At 39.9% G+C, this 16,864-nt stretch overlaps 1 protein-coding gene across 9 annotated transcripts in view; it reads left to right on the forward strand.

Annotated features, from left to right (window-relative positions):
• sox6 (SRY-box transcription factor 6) overlaps positions 1-14,754 on the forward strand; it is a 132,255-nt gene extending 117,501 nt beyond the window's left edge. For 8 of the 9 annotated variants that reach the window (XM_035682452.1, XM_035682450.1, XM_035682447.1 and 5 more), the window contains 4 exons: positions 412-517; positions 7,445-7,618; positions 8,464-8,680; positions 9,482-9,788. In XM_035682452.1, the coding sequence (XP_035538345.1) occupies positions 412-517; positions 7,445-7,618; positions 8,464-8,680; positions 9,482-9,788 (804 nt within the window). Of the gene's footprint in view, positions 1-411; positions 518-7,444; positions 7,619-8,463; positions 8,681-9,481 lie in introns of all 9 variants that reach the window. The other variant, XM_035682443.1, reaches the window with a different exon arrangement.
• Positions 14,755-16,864: the final 2,110 nt, after the last annotated feature.

The raw sequence follows: 16,864 nt of genomic DNA on the forward strand, positions 1-16,864 counted from the left end.
TCTGAATAAATGATGGGCGCTGAGCTCTGGGCGCTGTAGACTGCAAGGGAGGATGTAAGGAGAAGATTACAGAGGAAAATCTGAGCACTGCAAAGAGGGCCACGGCCCCATTGTGTGCTTGGGATCACAAAGTATCCTTCTGTAAATCTATTTACAGCACCCCTGGCCCTCACTGTCTCTCTGCCTCCTGTCATCCATTATAGCAGCTGCTGAATAGAGAGATGAGAGAGGAAAAAGCTACATCTAGCTCATGTCAAAAGAGCAGCTCTTCAAAAGAACCTCCATTTATCAAAGACACTTTTTTTCTTTTCAAAATTTCAGACTCTTGATGGGGTTATTTTTACAATTCTATCACTGTAAAACGTGTCTATGTGCTTGTTCGTGTACCTGACTGTTTGTATTTCCCTGTAGGAGAGGGCGCATTTTGAGAGCATCGGACACCACCTCGGCAAGCTGGGTGAGGAAGGAAAGATCGGCCACAGAGTTATTGACCTCACCAGGCCAGAGGATCTAGATGGTAAGGCCATATTTCATTCTCTTTTTTTTTGTTTTTATCACACGTAATTGTAATTGCTTGTACATCAGATGATTTTATGTTTCCTAATAATCCTCACAAGTGTACAAAAAGTTACTGTGAATTCTGTGCTAAAGAGTTAATAACATAAAGTGGATTGGCTATACACTGATTCTGTACTCTAAAATGAAAAAGGAGTTCTGATGGCTGATGAAGCCTGTTACTGCATGTGTCTCAGTTTTAGAAGGTAGAGGGGTTTGTAAGGGTGTGTGCAGAAACGTGTGTTTGTGTAAAGGAGTTGTGGGGGCTGGGGTGAATGCTGTTTGAAATGAGCCGTGGCTCAGAGGTTTTCACAGGTAGGTGAGTGGAGGACAAGGGTGCCTGAGGACAAAGCTGGCTTTTTTCCAAGCTCGGCTCCTGTTGCTGTTGTGCTTGTTTGAGGTCCTGGGCACACAGGTGTAAATTCGGGTTACACCAGTGTGACAAAGCGTCATCTCCCTTTGTGGCACTGGTTCCTACACAGAAGCAAGGAGCACCTCAGTGCACTAATGTTTGTCCGACATAAATATTTGTGGCAGTTTCCATGGCACTTCAGAGACAGAGCAAAGAGGAAAATGTTTCTGACTCATCTTTGATGCCTCGAAGAGTCTCAAGGCAGAAGGATAGATATTTCTCAGGACAATGTAACCCATCTACATCTTTAAATAGCATCTTAGACACATTTCCCATCACTTTTAGAAAGAAATGCTCCTGTATAATTGGTTCACATAGACTTTTAAAGAAAACTTATTTTTTTTACTTACCATAAAAAATTTTGTTTACCAACTCCAAAGCAAAAGTCTTTTTTAATCATGTCTAGTTTCACATCACACCCAATCCTGGTTGTGAATTAGAGGTACATTTAGTGGATTCATTGACATGTTTCCCATACGAGCCACAGCAGGAGATCCCATCCCCACCCGTCTGACTCCTCGGACAGATGTGTTTCTAGTGCTCATTCTCCCAGTGGGAACCTTCTCTCTGTGGCTACTGTGGAGTCAGGACCGAAACAGAGCGCACACCAGGGCAGTTGTGTCCTTTTAAGTCCTGCACAGGGCCGAGGGAAAGGCTTGTGCCAGACGCCTCACATCAGTGTTCCCAGTGGGCTATGGATTAGGAGCAAGCAGAGGTTAGAGGAGAGGAGAGGTCCTCTTCCCAGGGGGAAATGGCTGGGAGCCAGGGCAGCACACATAACTCAAAACACACAGTTACCATTTTTTCCTCTTCCACCACAAATATATCTGTCTATGTCTTTCAGCTTCACCAACAGGAAAACACATACGGCTGAGTGATGTGAAGCAGGGTTTTATGATGTGAACGACCACAAAGTGTTTACTCTTCTGAGGATATGTTTACTTTTGAAATCCTTGTTGCAAGGATTTTCTACTCCCTGAACCAATTGAGGCTTGATTCCCTAGCACACCTTAATATATAGAAACATACGTCTATAAAAAGTGTAGCTCATTGTTGCTATTTGCTGATTTTCCTGTCAAAAGCCACAGAGAATGGCATTTGAAAGACTATATTTCAACAGGTAGATGGATCTGCTTCACATTAAAATATAAAAAAATGTATTCTGGGATAAAAGACGTCTAAAAGATGTTTAATTTTCAACCACAAATAGCCCAGTCTTTTGACCTGCATATCTTACAAATCTATCCTGGCAAAATACAGAAATTCATTCAGAAAGTCATAAATGTAACACACAACGCTTATACTTTGGTTGTTCCCTGAAAAGGAAAATTACTGGGTGTACCTCCTAACCCTTATATAGGGTGTGAAAGACCCTTGGTGTGTACCAGCTTTCCCTCCAGAACAGAGCAGCCACATTGAGCAGCCCCAGTGTACAGCGGAGTTCTGTCATCACAGCAGTTCACAGAAAGCTTTAGGTTGCTTGAGCTAATATTTGCGAAGCATGCGGCAACCAAAGTCCTAACGACTTGGAAAAAAGTGGCAAAGGAATGGAAATAGATAGGATTTCCTTCATTTTTACAAAGCCACACACACAAACCCACCGCAAATTCATTAGGTCTTTTTAAGCTCTGATGAAAACATTACCAAATACCACAAAGGCCTCAGCCCAGCCATGCCCTTTGTTCATTCACATATGGTAGTATGGAGTTGCTGGAGTTGCTGTGTAGCTGAGGTTGTGTGTTTGTCTAAACTGCCCACCCCCCAATCACTGAAGGTCTGCAGAGAACAAAGAAGTTGTTGAGAGATGTGTGGAGGCAGGAAACAGAATTAATCTAAAACGCCCAGTGTGATAATATCAACCACAGAGTGAGAAAAGACAAGGCTTTAGCCGAACAGTGCGTCTCCTCATGGAATAGGATGCGAAGAACAGTAGTGTTGTATAATTGTTACAAATCATTGGTGATGGGCTTCTTTACATTGGTAGCTCCGAGCTGTAATGAAGTTTTATACGAGTTGATTGTTTGAAGAGGTTTTTGTTGTTGTTTTTCCTCCACTTTGAGGTCGTGGGAATGTCTTGCTGGCTTTTATTGCTGAGGAGTTTTCCTAGAAGAAAGCTTAGATGCAGAGGCTCAGACATAATGATTTATCATGTCACAACAACAACAATAGCTGAATAGGTCTCCCTGATCAATAAAAAAGTTCTGTTTTGAAGTTTGCAAATTCAAAGTCACTCTCAATATAACACATTTCGGTGTGTTTCCGTGTTTGCATGCATCTCCTTTTCTGTGTGCAAAGCTGGGATTTTGTGAAAGATTAGACTCCACTTTTAGGCTAAATGCATAATGAGAGGGGATAGAGAAGACAAAAGTAAAAGCCATAGTCTGCGTGTTGAAACAGGTTGGCTGTTTGTGCCCAAGTTCCCACTGCGTATACACATGCACACACACACTACAACACACACACAAGTGCGCCACAAAATTCAAATCATCCTAACTGGAAAAGAAAAAAAGGACTGACATGTTATAATAGGGCTTATATCACTTGTAATTTGTTATGGTTTAATTAGTGTGCTATGAGCTCAGGCTACAGCAGGGGCACTGAGCCCTGTGTCCTGTCTAGCCTGATCCTGCTCGGAGGGAGAGGCTCTATTGTCAGCCGTAAATGCCTTCAGTCAGAGGTCTTAGATTTGATCCCAACAGGGAGGGCTTGGCAGGTTTCTGTGATTGTTGCCTGCTCACTGAGGCTCATCCTCTTGAGCGGATTCCTGGGTGACATTATGTGTCTGCCCGCAGAACAAAGACGAGTAAGGAGGAGAAAAGGGGGGAGGAGAGGGGACGGCTGGGGCAGTGCAACCCTCTGGCTTGGTACATGGTCGAGTCTGAGCCTGCAGCTCACAGGTGTGATAGTCTTTTGGGCCTTGCTACATTCTCTCTCTATTTCTCCCCCTTTTTCTACTTCATCCTTATCCGCACTCACTTCCTCATTTTTTAAACCCACCCACCCACCCACTTCCCTCAACCTCAACCTCACAGGGCATAAACAACGAACAAACAAAGCCCTCCTCACCTGCCTCATAAAAACAAACACAAAGCACACCCACACTACACACACAATCATTCTTTTTCACTGTAATTCATGCTGCTCATCTGCAGTGTTTCCAGGAGAGACAAATTAAAAGGGTATTCTCATATCGCTCTGTCACACTTGAGCTGCGGGCCTCATGAATCACAATAAATTCTATTAAGCAGCACTCCCTCTGTTTCGCTCCCTTCCCAGCTACCACCCAGGGGGCCTGCCCCTGTCATTGCTAAACATCTGTGTTTATTTACACAATCACACACCTAACTAACTGATTCCTAGATGTCCTGCACCTCCTGGAAAAAAAATGTTAATGCTCATTTGCAAAATGTCAGAGCAGTGTCACCATTTTCAATGAAAAGACAGAAACAATGTAGCAGTAAATTGCATGTTGCAGTTTCTAGGGATTTACTTAGACTTACTGCTAATGTGCAGGGTGTCTCTGATTAAGACATAATATGACAGGGGCTGAATAAGGGGCCAAATTTATCTACCCACAGGGGCTTGCAAGGTCTTATATTGTAGAAAGCCACTCTCCCAACTCTGTACTGTAATGTTTGTACTCTAATCAGACAGACAGCAAAGACTTATAATAATATTATTTCAGGTCAAAGGTCAAACTCTCTGTTAGGCTTTTGGTTTCCCTAAGGCTGCCTTAGGTCTGAGTCAGCTTGATACCTTCATCACTTTGTTTTATAGAAATCCAGGCCCGCAGCACCTGCCTCAGTATGGGTGAAGATGATGTAACACTTATTCATTTCAACAGTGCTCTGTAGCATCAGACAGAAGACAGGCACTTTTCTATGTGCCATCATGTGAGCTAAAAACCATGCCTCATCTGGCTTCCCTCCAATGAACCAAGTCACGTGGCTGGTTTCCTGGCTAACTATGGATGTGGCACTAGCTAATGGCAGGCGCTTGTTTTGTCCCCCTCCCCGTAAGAAGCTCACCTCTGCCCGTATGCATGCACACCAGTATATAAATTGCTGAATCAGTGTCAGTGATAGAGTAATGGCACGGGAGGCATCGTAAATTACAGCAAGCGATCCCGGGGCGCAGACACTGGCTGTCGTGTCTGAGTGAGCGCTACGCTCCTGAGCTAATGAATACCTTCATCTGGCCCCGGCAGTCAGCAGATTGCCCCGCGTTGATGGATACTGTCAGCCCTCCGCCACACCACATTTCATTGCACAATAAACATGGTTGTCAAAACCAAACAAAGTGAAATCAATTCATCCTGTACAGTGAGTGCATGCTAAATGAAATTAACGTACTGTGTGGTTCGGTGGCAGCAAAGGTAGTGTATTATTTCTGAATTCATGATGGCTTTAGGGCCTGTAGCATTCTAGGAGGCAGAAGCAAACACACAGAACAAGAGATGGTACTTGCAGAGTTTGAAAAAGTGACACAGAACCCCTCTTATATGTTCTGATTTAGTATTTTGTGCATGCTGTATGTGTGTATATTTATATGAACGTACTGGCAGGTTGTGTAGGCCATATTATTAAAGAGGGAGATTAAGCAAAAGCAAGAGTTTTTTTGACTGAAGATGATAGTAAATTGTCAGAAGAAATGTCAACATTTGGTGAAAAACGTTATACTTAATATTTGAAAATCAATTACACAAAATGATGGCAATCTAATCTTATTTTTTATGCATGGTCCTAAATAAAGGTAGTATATTGATTTCAATCTCTATTTTAGAGATATTAACATTAAGAGCTTTTGTTTTTGCCCCCAAAATATAAATACAATATATTTATATATTTATTTTATATATTCAAACAGGATTTTGAGATGAGACCAGCAAAATGACTGTGAGTCTTAACTTCCATTGGCCAGAACTATATGACAATAAGATCTGAATCCTTTAGGCAACAACTGTGCCGTCACAATGTGAAAACACATTTTTCACTGGCTTCCCAGATGAGGGCGAGTCGCTGTGGATCATAAATGTGGCTGTTTGACTGTTAAACATGAGCTGGGGAAAATCGATTTGCGGGGCCTTTGTACTGGGAGAAACAGGTTTCCTAGTGGGCAGCTGGACCTCAAACATTCTCAGTGAGCATAAACTAAAACCGACTTCCACCACACCTCCATCTCTATTATACTGGCGGTGGATGCGTGCTCCTTCAGTACACCATCTGTTTGTGTGTGTGTGACATATATTGCCTTTTTACTAGTTGTCTCCTATAATACTTTTGAAAAGAAGCTTTTCCAAAGTGAAGACACTCAAACTCTTGATGCTGAAAATGGTGCAGCAGCATCTTCTGTGATTAGAGCAATGCGAGGTTTCTGCGGATTTGGAATTAATGTCTCTGCACAGCCCGCCATTACTCATTAAGAGTTTGATTTTGTTTATCAACTGAAATAATAATAGAAATCAAACCCCAGGTAACGTGTGCCAAGGCTGCTAGTGGAATGGTCTAATGAGAAGGCTTCACATGTGGATGATGAAATATGCATGAGTCATCCCAAGCTTTCTTTTCCAGATTTGAGATCATTAAAGATGTATCGTAGCATATGGAAGGCTTTTTTTGTCTTATTTTTCAAGCCTTGTTTATCAACATGTTTTTGTTTGTTTAAATATTCATACTGCTTTTATTTAATTCTTTCACATCTTACATATAAAAGGAAGCAAATGCGCATGCAAACAGAAATCATTATCAGTCTGATGTACAGTTTAATACTGAGAGAAACTCTCTTATGCTGATTGTGAATGCCCTGATTGAGAAACAGCACTTTGCAGAATCGGCACAGTCTCTCATCGCAAATGTGTGTCTGGTTTGTTTGTGTGTGTGAGTTTGTGAGTGTGTGTGTGCTTGAAGGAGAGAGAAGAGTGAGAAAGAAGAAGGGAGAAAAAAGAGAGAAAGTGTAAAGCAGAGGAATGAATTTTAGAGACTGCCTCAAGTCCAATATTTGTTATTTATGTTGGCATTCTTGCACTTTTTATGGAATGTCAAATTGAAATGTATGTAACTGAGTAGAGATGTGTGAACACTTGCAGACAAAATATTTATCTATATTGAAATCCATGGTCTTCTTCTTCTTTTGGTTTTGGATAGACCTGAGTATAAGTTGAAGAGCGTAGCTTCCCCTTAAACTGACATTGTATTCGCTTTTATAGCACATAAAATATAAGCCTGTCAAGTCAGGTTTTCCACTTAATAGAAAGTCTACCCCCTCTTGGAGGGTCTGTAGCCCTGCACTCATCTGAAACAATGTTCATGATGATGATAGCAGCGATGACAGTAGACGAAGGAGAGTTTGAACATGGCTCGTCATTTAATCAATGTCTTGCCTCGCTCTCTCTTCTTGTTCCTGCTCTGGCTATTCCAGAGTCCAAAGAGGTAAATGGCTCTACAGATAAACCCCAACCCTATTATTGTTGGCCAACAGGAGGCGCTGGATCTACTGAGGCACGAGTCTTCAGGGAAGCCCGAGGAAGGAACAACAACGAACCCCACATTAAGAGGCCAATGAATGCATTCATGGTGTGGGCCAAGGATGAGCGGCGCAAGATCCTCCAGGCCTTTCCTGACATGCACAATTCCAACATAAGCAAGATCTTGGGTAAGACCTTTTAAATCACGTCTCTGCAGCAAAGCTTTAGTAAAGCCACCTGTAAGGGCTTCACTGATTTAATATCACTGTAAAAAAAAATGACTATCGCTTGTATCTGTACTTATGTCCCTGGCAAACAAAATTAAGAGAAATATGTTGTTGCTTTTTGCCACTAAGCGTATAAGTTTTGTACATTTAGATATGGCTTTATTGCTCTCCAATAACTACAGTTGATCTGACAAAGTAGCTAACACCTAGAGGAGGATGTGTTATCAAATAGGCCACTGGGCATCGAGTCACCTCAGCATACAGATGGATTTATAGCCCATCACTACCATAAGTGTTTGTCGTGAAAAATGACAGAGGCTAAATGGGTCTTGTCCCCTCAGCATTGGAGTCCATACATCAGAGCTGTTAAAAGTGCTGCCATCCAGTACCTAGTAAGACACTTCACAGAGCAGCAGTATTTACTACACTAGCTTGTTGTTCCATACTGTTTGACATCGAAGCATGTTTCTTGTTTCAAATAATGTGCATATGGAGAGCTATCAAGAAGGTGTGTGGGAGGGGTGATAAAACATGATTTTGCTAGGAAACGTCTACCCTTACTAAGGCTACATTCACACTGCAAAAATCACACCGGAATCTGATATGGGCCACATTTAAAAAACATTGTGAACAGCCAAACAAAAACAAAAAAAATCAGACCTGAGCAATAAATCAGAATTGAGTGCTGAGGCTTGCTGTGTGAACGTAGCCTAAGCGCAATTCCAGGTTATTGTAGCTTTTGACCCCATGTGGTAAAACCCATGTGGTGAAATCTGACATTGTACTGAATCTACTGTGTTGTCTAGGTTCTCGGTGGAAGTCCATGACTAACCAGGACAAGCAGCCATACTATGAGGAGCAGGCCCGTCTGAGTAAGCTCCACCTAGAGAAGTACCCAAACTACAAGTACAAGCCACGGCCTAAGAGGACCTGCATTATTGACGGAAAAAAACTCCGTATTGGAGAGTACAAGCAGATGATGCGCTCACGGCGACAAGAGATGAGGCAGTTCTTCACTGTGGGGTAGGTATGCAGTCACAAATTTTACAAACTAACCACACTAACACAGAGAGAATCATACCAACTGCACTGGAGCCTTTAGCCTCCTTAGAGCTTGTTCTCATACAATATGAGCACCCATTCCAAAAGTGAGCGTTCAGTCAACCTCTACTATATAGGTTTTAAGACAAGGGCCTGACATGCACATTAAAATCAAGTGTTTTTTGATAGCCGTGATTTAATAATTTTAGACAATAGCAGTCTGCAAATGGAGCATGAAGTGCAGACATTATTACAGGATATAAGCTGTGGGTATAGACTTACAGAAGCCTGGAGGGCAGCAGTCTGAAGCTTAACACTTCAATTTACTGTGTGTGGTTAGCAGGAGAACCCTTCTCCAGGTGTTCCCATGTCAGTCATAAGCTTCAGTGGCTGGAGTATCAATCATCCAGCGCAACAGCAGACAAGAGCAGCACTAACCACGTATTGGTTTTATGTCACCAATAAACTGGGTAGTGTTTCTGAACAGCTCAAGACGGGAGCTGTCAGGAGAACCTCTCTTTTCCCAAATCATTTTCACAGAGCTGCTGGCTTAAAGCGGACTGCTATGGGAAACCCCTAATCCAACCATTTGAGTTTGAAAAATAAAAAAATTATATGTATAGTTTTTTTGAAGACTACCCTCAGCAGCACTCACTCTTTCAGCAACACTTTCGGCATTCTTTCCATCTGCTCTCACTTTTGAAGGTCAACTTTGTATAAAAACACAAGTCATTAGAAAGAAGTGTGATTTATTTTAATTTTATTTCTTTCTCCCACATCCAGACAGCCACCACAGATTCCCATCACCACCAGCGCCAGCATGGTCTATCCTGGGGCCATCACCATGGCGACCACCACACCCTCACCTCAGATGACATCAGAGTGCTCGAGTGCCTCAGCCAGTCCTGAGCCATCCATTCCTGTCATTCAGAGCACCTACAACATGAAGCTAGAGCCCAGTACCATGGCAAACAACAGCGAGCCGGTCAATGGCGAGGACGAGATGGACATGTACGAGGATTTTGAGGATGAGCCCAAAACAGACTATAGTAGTGAAAATGACACACAAGAGCCAGTCAGCGCCAACTGAGACCTCCTTAATGGAAGAGGCCAATGCAGACACAACACTCATACAGGAGAATGGCCGGAGGGCTGGTCTGATCTGATCTGATCTGAGGGAGCGAGAGAGCAAAAGAAAACTACGCCACAAAGGTTTAAAAAGGTTTAAGAAAAAAAACAAAAAACAAGATGTATCATGTAGGAGCCAGCATGCAGATGTGGCTTCAACAGAATCAAAAGCTATTTGGTCTTAAGTGTTTCTTCAAGTGTGTGAAGCAGTTTGGTTGTGGTAATTTAGATTTCTTTTTCTTATCTCATTGTTTATTTTTTCATTGTGATCATGGACATTTTCACAATTAGGTCATTGCCTACAACTAAAGACGGAACTTGAAATTGAATATTTGATATGAAACTATAATTCTTTCAGTCATTTAACTTGTTTTCCTCTTCAATTAGGTGATTTTGATATATTGCATAACTGTTCAAGATGGGAATAATATTCTCACTCAGGTATAGTGTGCCAGCCAACAGCTTGTGAATGTTTTTAATCAAGAATCAATTATTACCAGTACAAAATATCTAAAAATTCATATTGAGTGTTTCCAACTTATAACAGAGGGAAATTACACATTATTATTATTATTATTATTATTATTATTATTATTGTTTTTGTTATTGTTATTACACAAACTGCATCGTTTAGTGCAGAAGTGCCAAACATTTCAAGTTGTTTCTAAAAAATCTGTCTTTTGGGAGAGGCTTTGTGAGGACAATCTCTTGATCTCTTAATACAGCTTCATTATCCAGTCTTTCTTTAATTTACCCTAACAGAATAAACAAATGAAACTCAGGAACTTGGAGGCAGCAGGCTCTGCAGGAGGTTACAGTGTGTGACATCTTTGGGTGGTAGCTTGTGATGCTAGCTGTTCTCCAGGGAGCCCAATGCAGTGATCATCAATGAAATCGGCCAGCCCTTTCATTTCCTCATCCCAGTCCACACAGAGCACCGTGACATCTTTAACTCTTTTCCAGCTCTCCAGCCCAGCCTGACTCACCAAGTTCTTAATCAGAGTGATTGTAATCAGGCCAGAATGCTAAAGGGCCAAAGGCCTCCAATCTGTGGGATTGGAACAGCAGCGAAAGGCAGCTTTGGGGGCATTACAATCTCAAATTGATGTTGTACAATGTGTAGCTACAGTATGTTCTGTTAAACACTTTGGCCCCATTTGGACGGCAAGTTTAAAGTCTTAGGTCTTAGAACTTAATATTTTTTTCAATCTTAATTCTTTTTAGACATTGTAAATCTTAAATTGACACTAAGAAGTCTTAAAGCAGAGCACGGACATCGGGCTGATGCAATGAGTTGATTACTGTCGTAGTCTTAAGAGGAGTGACAGTGACAAGCATATTTATAAACTGAGAGGAAGGCTAAAATCATATGTTTGTTTCTTAAATTACCTCGTAATATACACATGACAAGGGTAACTGATTTTTGCATTAGTGCACTTATATAAATCTTATTTTGTTACCCTTGAGCCTTGAGCTTTTCAAATGCACTTAAGTCATGCATTTAAAACAGGACAACATGCAATGACTCAGAAACAAGGGGCACAAAGTCTCTATCCTAATTTCAGCTAAAAAGCTGACAAGTGGTGACCTTCTGGAGACTGCAGCTAGATAAAGCAAGGCCCTGATGTTGAGACTCAGATCCTCTTTACAGGGCAAGTGGCTCCCCTCCCTGCCATGCCCTGCTCTGACCCCTGCCCGTGGCAACCTTAGCACCCATGGGGCGCCATCTGGCTCAGAGAAGGAGAAAACACCAGGGAGGGATGGGAAACAATAAAAATGGGGTGTGTGTCCCTCATTGTGCTCTCCATCAAAGTGCTGGTAGTAAGGCCTCAACAGGGCTCCCACCCTGGCCCAATCACCAGGCACTGGCGAGCAGATGGAACAAGTACATCAAGCTGTGGGGGATTATTAAAATGACTGACGACTGGGTATCATCTGAAATACAGCATTATTAATGCATGAGTCCAGCTATTCCCCTCCCTTGCCCTTGAACCTGTCCATTTCAGAAAGAGCACAGAGCTTTTTGAAGGTTCTGAATGGCTGGTTACTGGCTTAAACTGGTCAAGATCTACCCACTGCTGGTCACTGCATTTTTCTCCTAGCTCTAATTGGTACAGATGGCTCTTTATATCTCTTAAGCACGCATTTCTTCTGTACTCTTATTGTCTTATTGTCAGTGCTGGCTTGCATTGTTTCTACTTTTTGGAAGCATTTATATTAAGTCTTGTAGGTTTTTTAACCACCCCATTAATAACTGCCATTTTATTTTTTCCCATCTCATCTTTTCTACGTTGTTCTCGTTTTGAGGTACAAGATATTTTCAGGATGCTCTCCTACAAACAAACCCAAGTGGATTTCCCTCAAATTCAACCTGTTTGGTATTTTTAAGCTGTTTGCTCCTGTTTGCTGGTGGTTAGATTGATTTGTATGTGATTGTAAATATTTTCATGACCATGCCACACTGCTTTAGTTGGCTGGTAGTTAAAAAGGACTCTTCACGGAACTGAAACTTGACTGTGCTTATATAGCGAAAAAGACAAAAAAAAAGAAAGAAAAAAATGACAAGAACTCACGAGGAGACGATGTTTCATAAGTGTTATAAGCACTGGATATAAATTGTATTTTTATCAATTCTGATTAATGTGAAGCTGTTTGAGGAAAAACACCCTGAATGAACAAAATTCCCCAGTTGGACTCAAGTGGGTTTGCTCTCACAGTTGCCAGATTTGAGTCTTTTTTTTTTGTCTACTTATTTTGTTTATTTATGCAAAGACACATATGATGAATGAACACTTTGTTTAAGCTTCAGGGCTGCCTAGGGGAGAGACTCAGCACAAGAAAGTGAGCAGAAAATTCAACAGCAGGCTCAGTTAGCCTTCAAACACCAGACTTCAGTGCATTGTATATTGTATTTGAAACTGTAGAGTATCAACATATTGTATTTATTATTAGCCACTGTTGGCTCTAAAATTGTCAGTAAACCAACAACATGGACAATCAGAGAAATGGACAAAAAAAAGCATGTTTGATGAATCGGAGCTAAAAAACAGTTTTCAGTGAATTCACCATCTCATTTAGATTTTATTGTAAATATGACATAGGAAATATATTTTTGTTCATTAGTAAAGTATAAGTTATGTATTTGGCTGTTCTATTTTCTTTTCTTTTTTCATGTTTTGTTTTTGTACATGGTTTCATGTTTTTAAAATCTGACAAGTCACTGTACCTCATGTAGATGCTGAGTTTTTCTGCTTTATTGGAAGAGAGCAGTATTGGACCTGAGACAGAGAGAAGCACCTCACTTGCTTATGTTTAGATAATCTTCCCTGGACTATTCAAAGAACCAATCAAAATAAAAGCTATACTCATTACACTTGTTAACATAGGAGTCATTACAAGTAAGGTACTCATTTAAACAACAAGCACTTGATGTAAAATAATTATTCAATAATTTGTTTCCAATCATGATACAATCTAAGTCGTATGCTGTATATCCTCACTTGTATTTTGTGTTTATTACAACACCCACAATATGTGGCAAATCTTTTATGAGGAGCTGATATCATCCTAAATAAATCTGCATGCATTTGGCTTGCATTTACATTATCATAATTAACAAAGATGTTTTTTTCATGAATGATTGTTTTAGGGTTTTTTTGAAAGGTGGGAGTGTGCAAATATTTATTTGTTTTAATGTGGCTAAATGCACAGACATTGTGCTTTCTTCTTAGTTAATTCTAATAAACGTGTTCATGACTATCCAGCCATCTGTAAATGTAGCCCTCACAATTGTTTTCTCTTAATTCACATGTTAGACATGCAAATGGTTTGAATGAACAACTGAAGACAAAGGCCTCTATGCTGTTTCAACATTACTTACTGTAATTTCATATTTTTTTCTGTCTGAACTTTGTGATGTATATGGTGGGAATGTTCTCTGTGTTAATTTAATCAGCACAATTCACTGACATGCTGGACTGACATGCTAGCTGCTGTTCAGAAGTGTAAAATTTGTTGTTCAGGGCAACATTTATAGTTGTCTTTGGTACTTTGCTTTTTAGAGTTGTCTCTCAAGCAACACTGTGTGTGGCTCTTCTATCACTGGAGCCGTTGTTTTGAAATTTCTGGCAGCCTGATACAATTTTCTGCATAGAAATCTTTTGTTGTTTTCCTGGCAGGTACCTAGGCCCATGGCAAGTATTGTTTGGGTGTTATTAGAGAAAATGAAATACATAGTGTCTGTTGCTGCTTTAAAAAAAAGTTTATGTCTGAATATGTAAATAGTTTATCATAATATCTTGTACAGTCCAATGTAAAGTTTTTAATTCAACTTAAAAAAAAATGTTGCCATCACATTTGTGTTCACATTCTTCTTTATACAGTACAAAAGATCAATTATTTGCTAGGGGTATTATTGCTAAAAAGAAAAAAATGAAAATGTTACTAATTTTTTTTAATGTTTGTTTTGTTTTGCTTGGCTTCAAAGTGTACACCAGCAAGTCTTTGGTTTCCATGTGCAGTATTGACGTGAGGTAAACTTAAGGTGAATAATTTTACAGTGGTGTGTGTGGAGAGCAATCTCCTCGGCTTTGGTAGTATTAATACACTATATCAAGTAAAAACAAACCAATGAGTGACACATTTGGGTGCACCTAGGCACTATAGAAATGTGTATACTGTATATGATTAAATTATCCCCACAGGATCAATTCAGGCATATTATAATGTAACACCATTTTCTGTATGTCTCAGTCCATTGTAACAATGCAACAGTGGGATGAATAACTGCCTGTTTAAGCTCATTTACCTCAAGAATTTCCTCCTTTTCTGTAAAAGAGACAGAAATCGTGTTACAGAAAACTTCTCCCATCACTCCATCTTTTGTACTGCTGTTGACACTTACAAATTAAAGAGACATTTTGTTTTAAGAATTTGAGTAATTATTTTTATTGGGGAGGCATTCATTGTATTATTTCCTTGTTTGGGTGTTTGTCTGCAGTGGAAGAAAACAAAAGGGTTGCAAAAGTATGGTGCTTGTTTTAATCCGTTCTGAGATGTCACTCTGCAGTACCCATCCCATATATGGTACTGCGTGAGAATATGATATGCCTTTGTTGTACTTTCCTTCTCTTTTAGCTTTTCCCTAAAGACAATTTGTCCTTTACTTTCTAAACCCAACTATACCAAACTCACCAGCTAGTAATTTACTACTTTTTATGCTCATTATTCTTAATGCCACTGACCTCACAAGAACCCAGAAAATTAAGCTCAGGAAACATGTTACGAACATCAGCTACAAATAGCTTTATTGTTTTTGTATAAATGAATTATTTGGAAAGAAACATTAAGGAAGTAAAAAATAATTAGAGACTTAAAAGATACTACTGCTCAATATTGTACATCCTTACTATTTCCTTACAATTTCAACTAAGTTTAAATGAATTACTGTACTATTACTATTATGTTTTATAATATTACAGTAGGCTATTTATATATTTACAGGTCAGTAATGCCTATAACTATAAAATATCTATAATACTCTATAAGAACACAACAAGTGAAACTGAACATTAAATGATTTACTTTAGCATTCATTTATAAGATTTAATGTAAATGTTTATACTGTACTATAATATCCAGTTATCATTGTGCAATGTTTGCTGAAAGGAATATAGAAACTTAATTTAAACTAGTTCTAAATGGAAAGTTGTTGCTTCTGTCATTAATTCCCTTTGACCTGTTAATGATGTCATTGCGGCAAGATGGAGACCACCTGGACGAGTCTTTTCGTGCCATGTTTCCAAGGGGTGATGTTTCACATTTTACAGCACACTGAGCCATGTCTATAATGAATAGGCCGATTTTACTTTAACATTTGTGAAACAAAACTTAACATATTTAATTTGAAAAGGTTGATTTTGTCATAATATAATTGTACACTACACTTATGATTTCATCATACACAAAAATTGTAGCCTGAATGCAAACTGTCATCTGGTAATCTGCTGTATCCTGACTTTTCTACTAAATTTGTACCTGTCAGTACATGACTTATAGGGACACAAAAATTTTTAACTTTATTTCCATTTATTAGGCATACTGCTGGCATATCAACAACTTAAAGCCAGTTCATACTTTCTTGCAACCGTGTGACTGTGAGGGGTTCACAAGGATCAGCGTGACTTAAAATTTGTCATCTCTCCTAGTCCACAAGTTGCCCAAAGTTTATGACTGCATAGACCATATGTGCCAACAAACACGTCCGTGTATGTAGACTTCCGATGTAGTATAAACAGAACCATGTGCTTGTATGCTGTCCGTGTATGTTTTTGGACTATATCCACCCCTTAACCAATGTTCTCTGTATTACTGTAGCCAGCTGTAGCAGCCTAGTTTACTTCAGCCATTCACTTTCCATTTCTGACATCAAAGGATGTCAAGGAACTAGTGGTCGATTTGGACTTACATTAGATTTTGTCTCACTATTTGAACCTATAGGCGGATGGCTCAGCTTCAGTAGTTATTGGGCATTAAGAACAAAAATTGCAAAATCAAGGGGCCTCCTGCTTCAGCTAGCAAAATGATGAAATTCATGATTTTGAGGGCTTATCAGAGGCCAAAACACTACACAGTGGTTTATAATACAATGAGAAATAATTTTAAATCTGTGGAGAGCTATCACAGCGAAAATGATTAATCTCAACAACCAGTACAGTAAATAGTAAACAGTAGAATTATGCCATTCAAATCAAGTAACTTCTAATGACTAACCCCACCAGCTAGTGGCCTGCCCACCAATTAGCAGCTTGCCTAACTGGTGGCAGCTGCATTGCTAACTGGGACAAAGGAAACAAGTAGATAGTGCAGAGGGAGCACTAGCGTGTGTGTGTGACAAAGGGTGGCTTGAACAGAAAGAAACAACCTCTGCCAGCATAAACAGAAAAATGCTGGTGGGAAATCAGGTGTTCCTGTAACCTGACACTGTGTAGTGTACAGAAAAAATATAATGCATCTTTATTTAATTGATGTATTGAGAAT

This window comes from Morone saxatilis, unplaced genomic scaffold, assembly GCF_004916995.1.
Source record: "Morone saxatilis isolate NCDOM2014 unplaced genomic scaffold, NCSU_SB_2.0 Contig11, whole genome shotgun sequence".
In the NCBI taxonomy this organism is placed as follows: Eukaryota; Metazoa; Chordata; class Actinopteri; family Moronidae; genus Morone; species Morone saxatilis.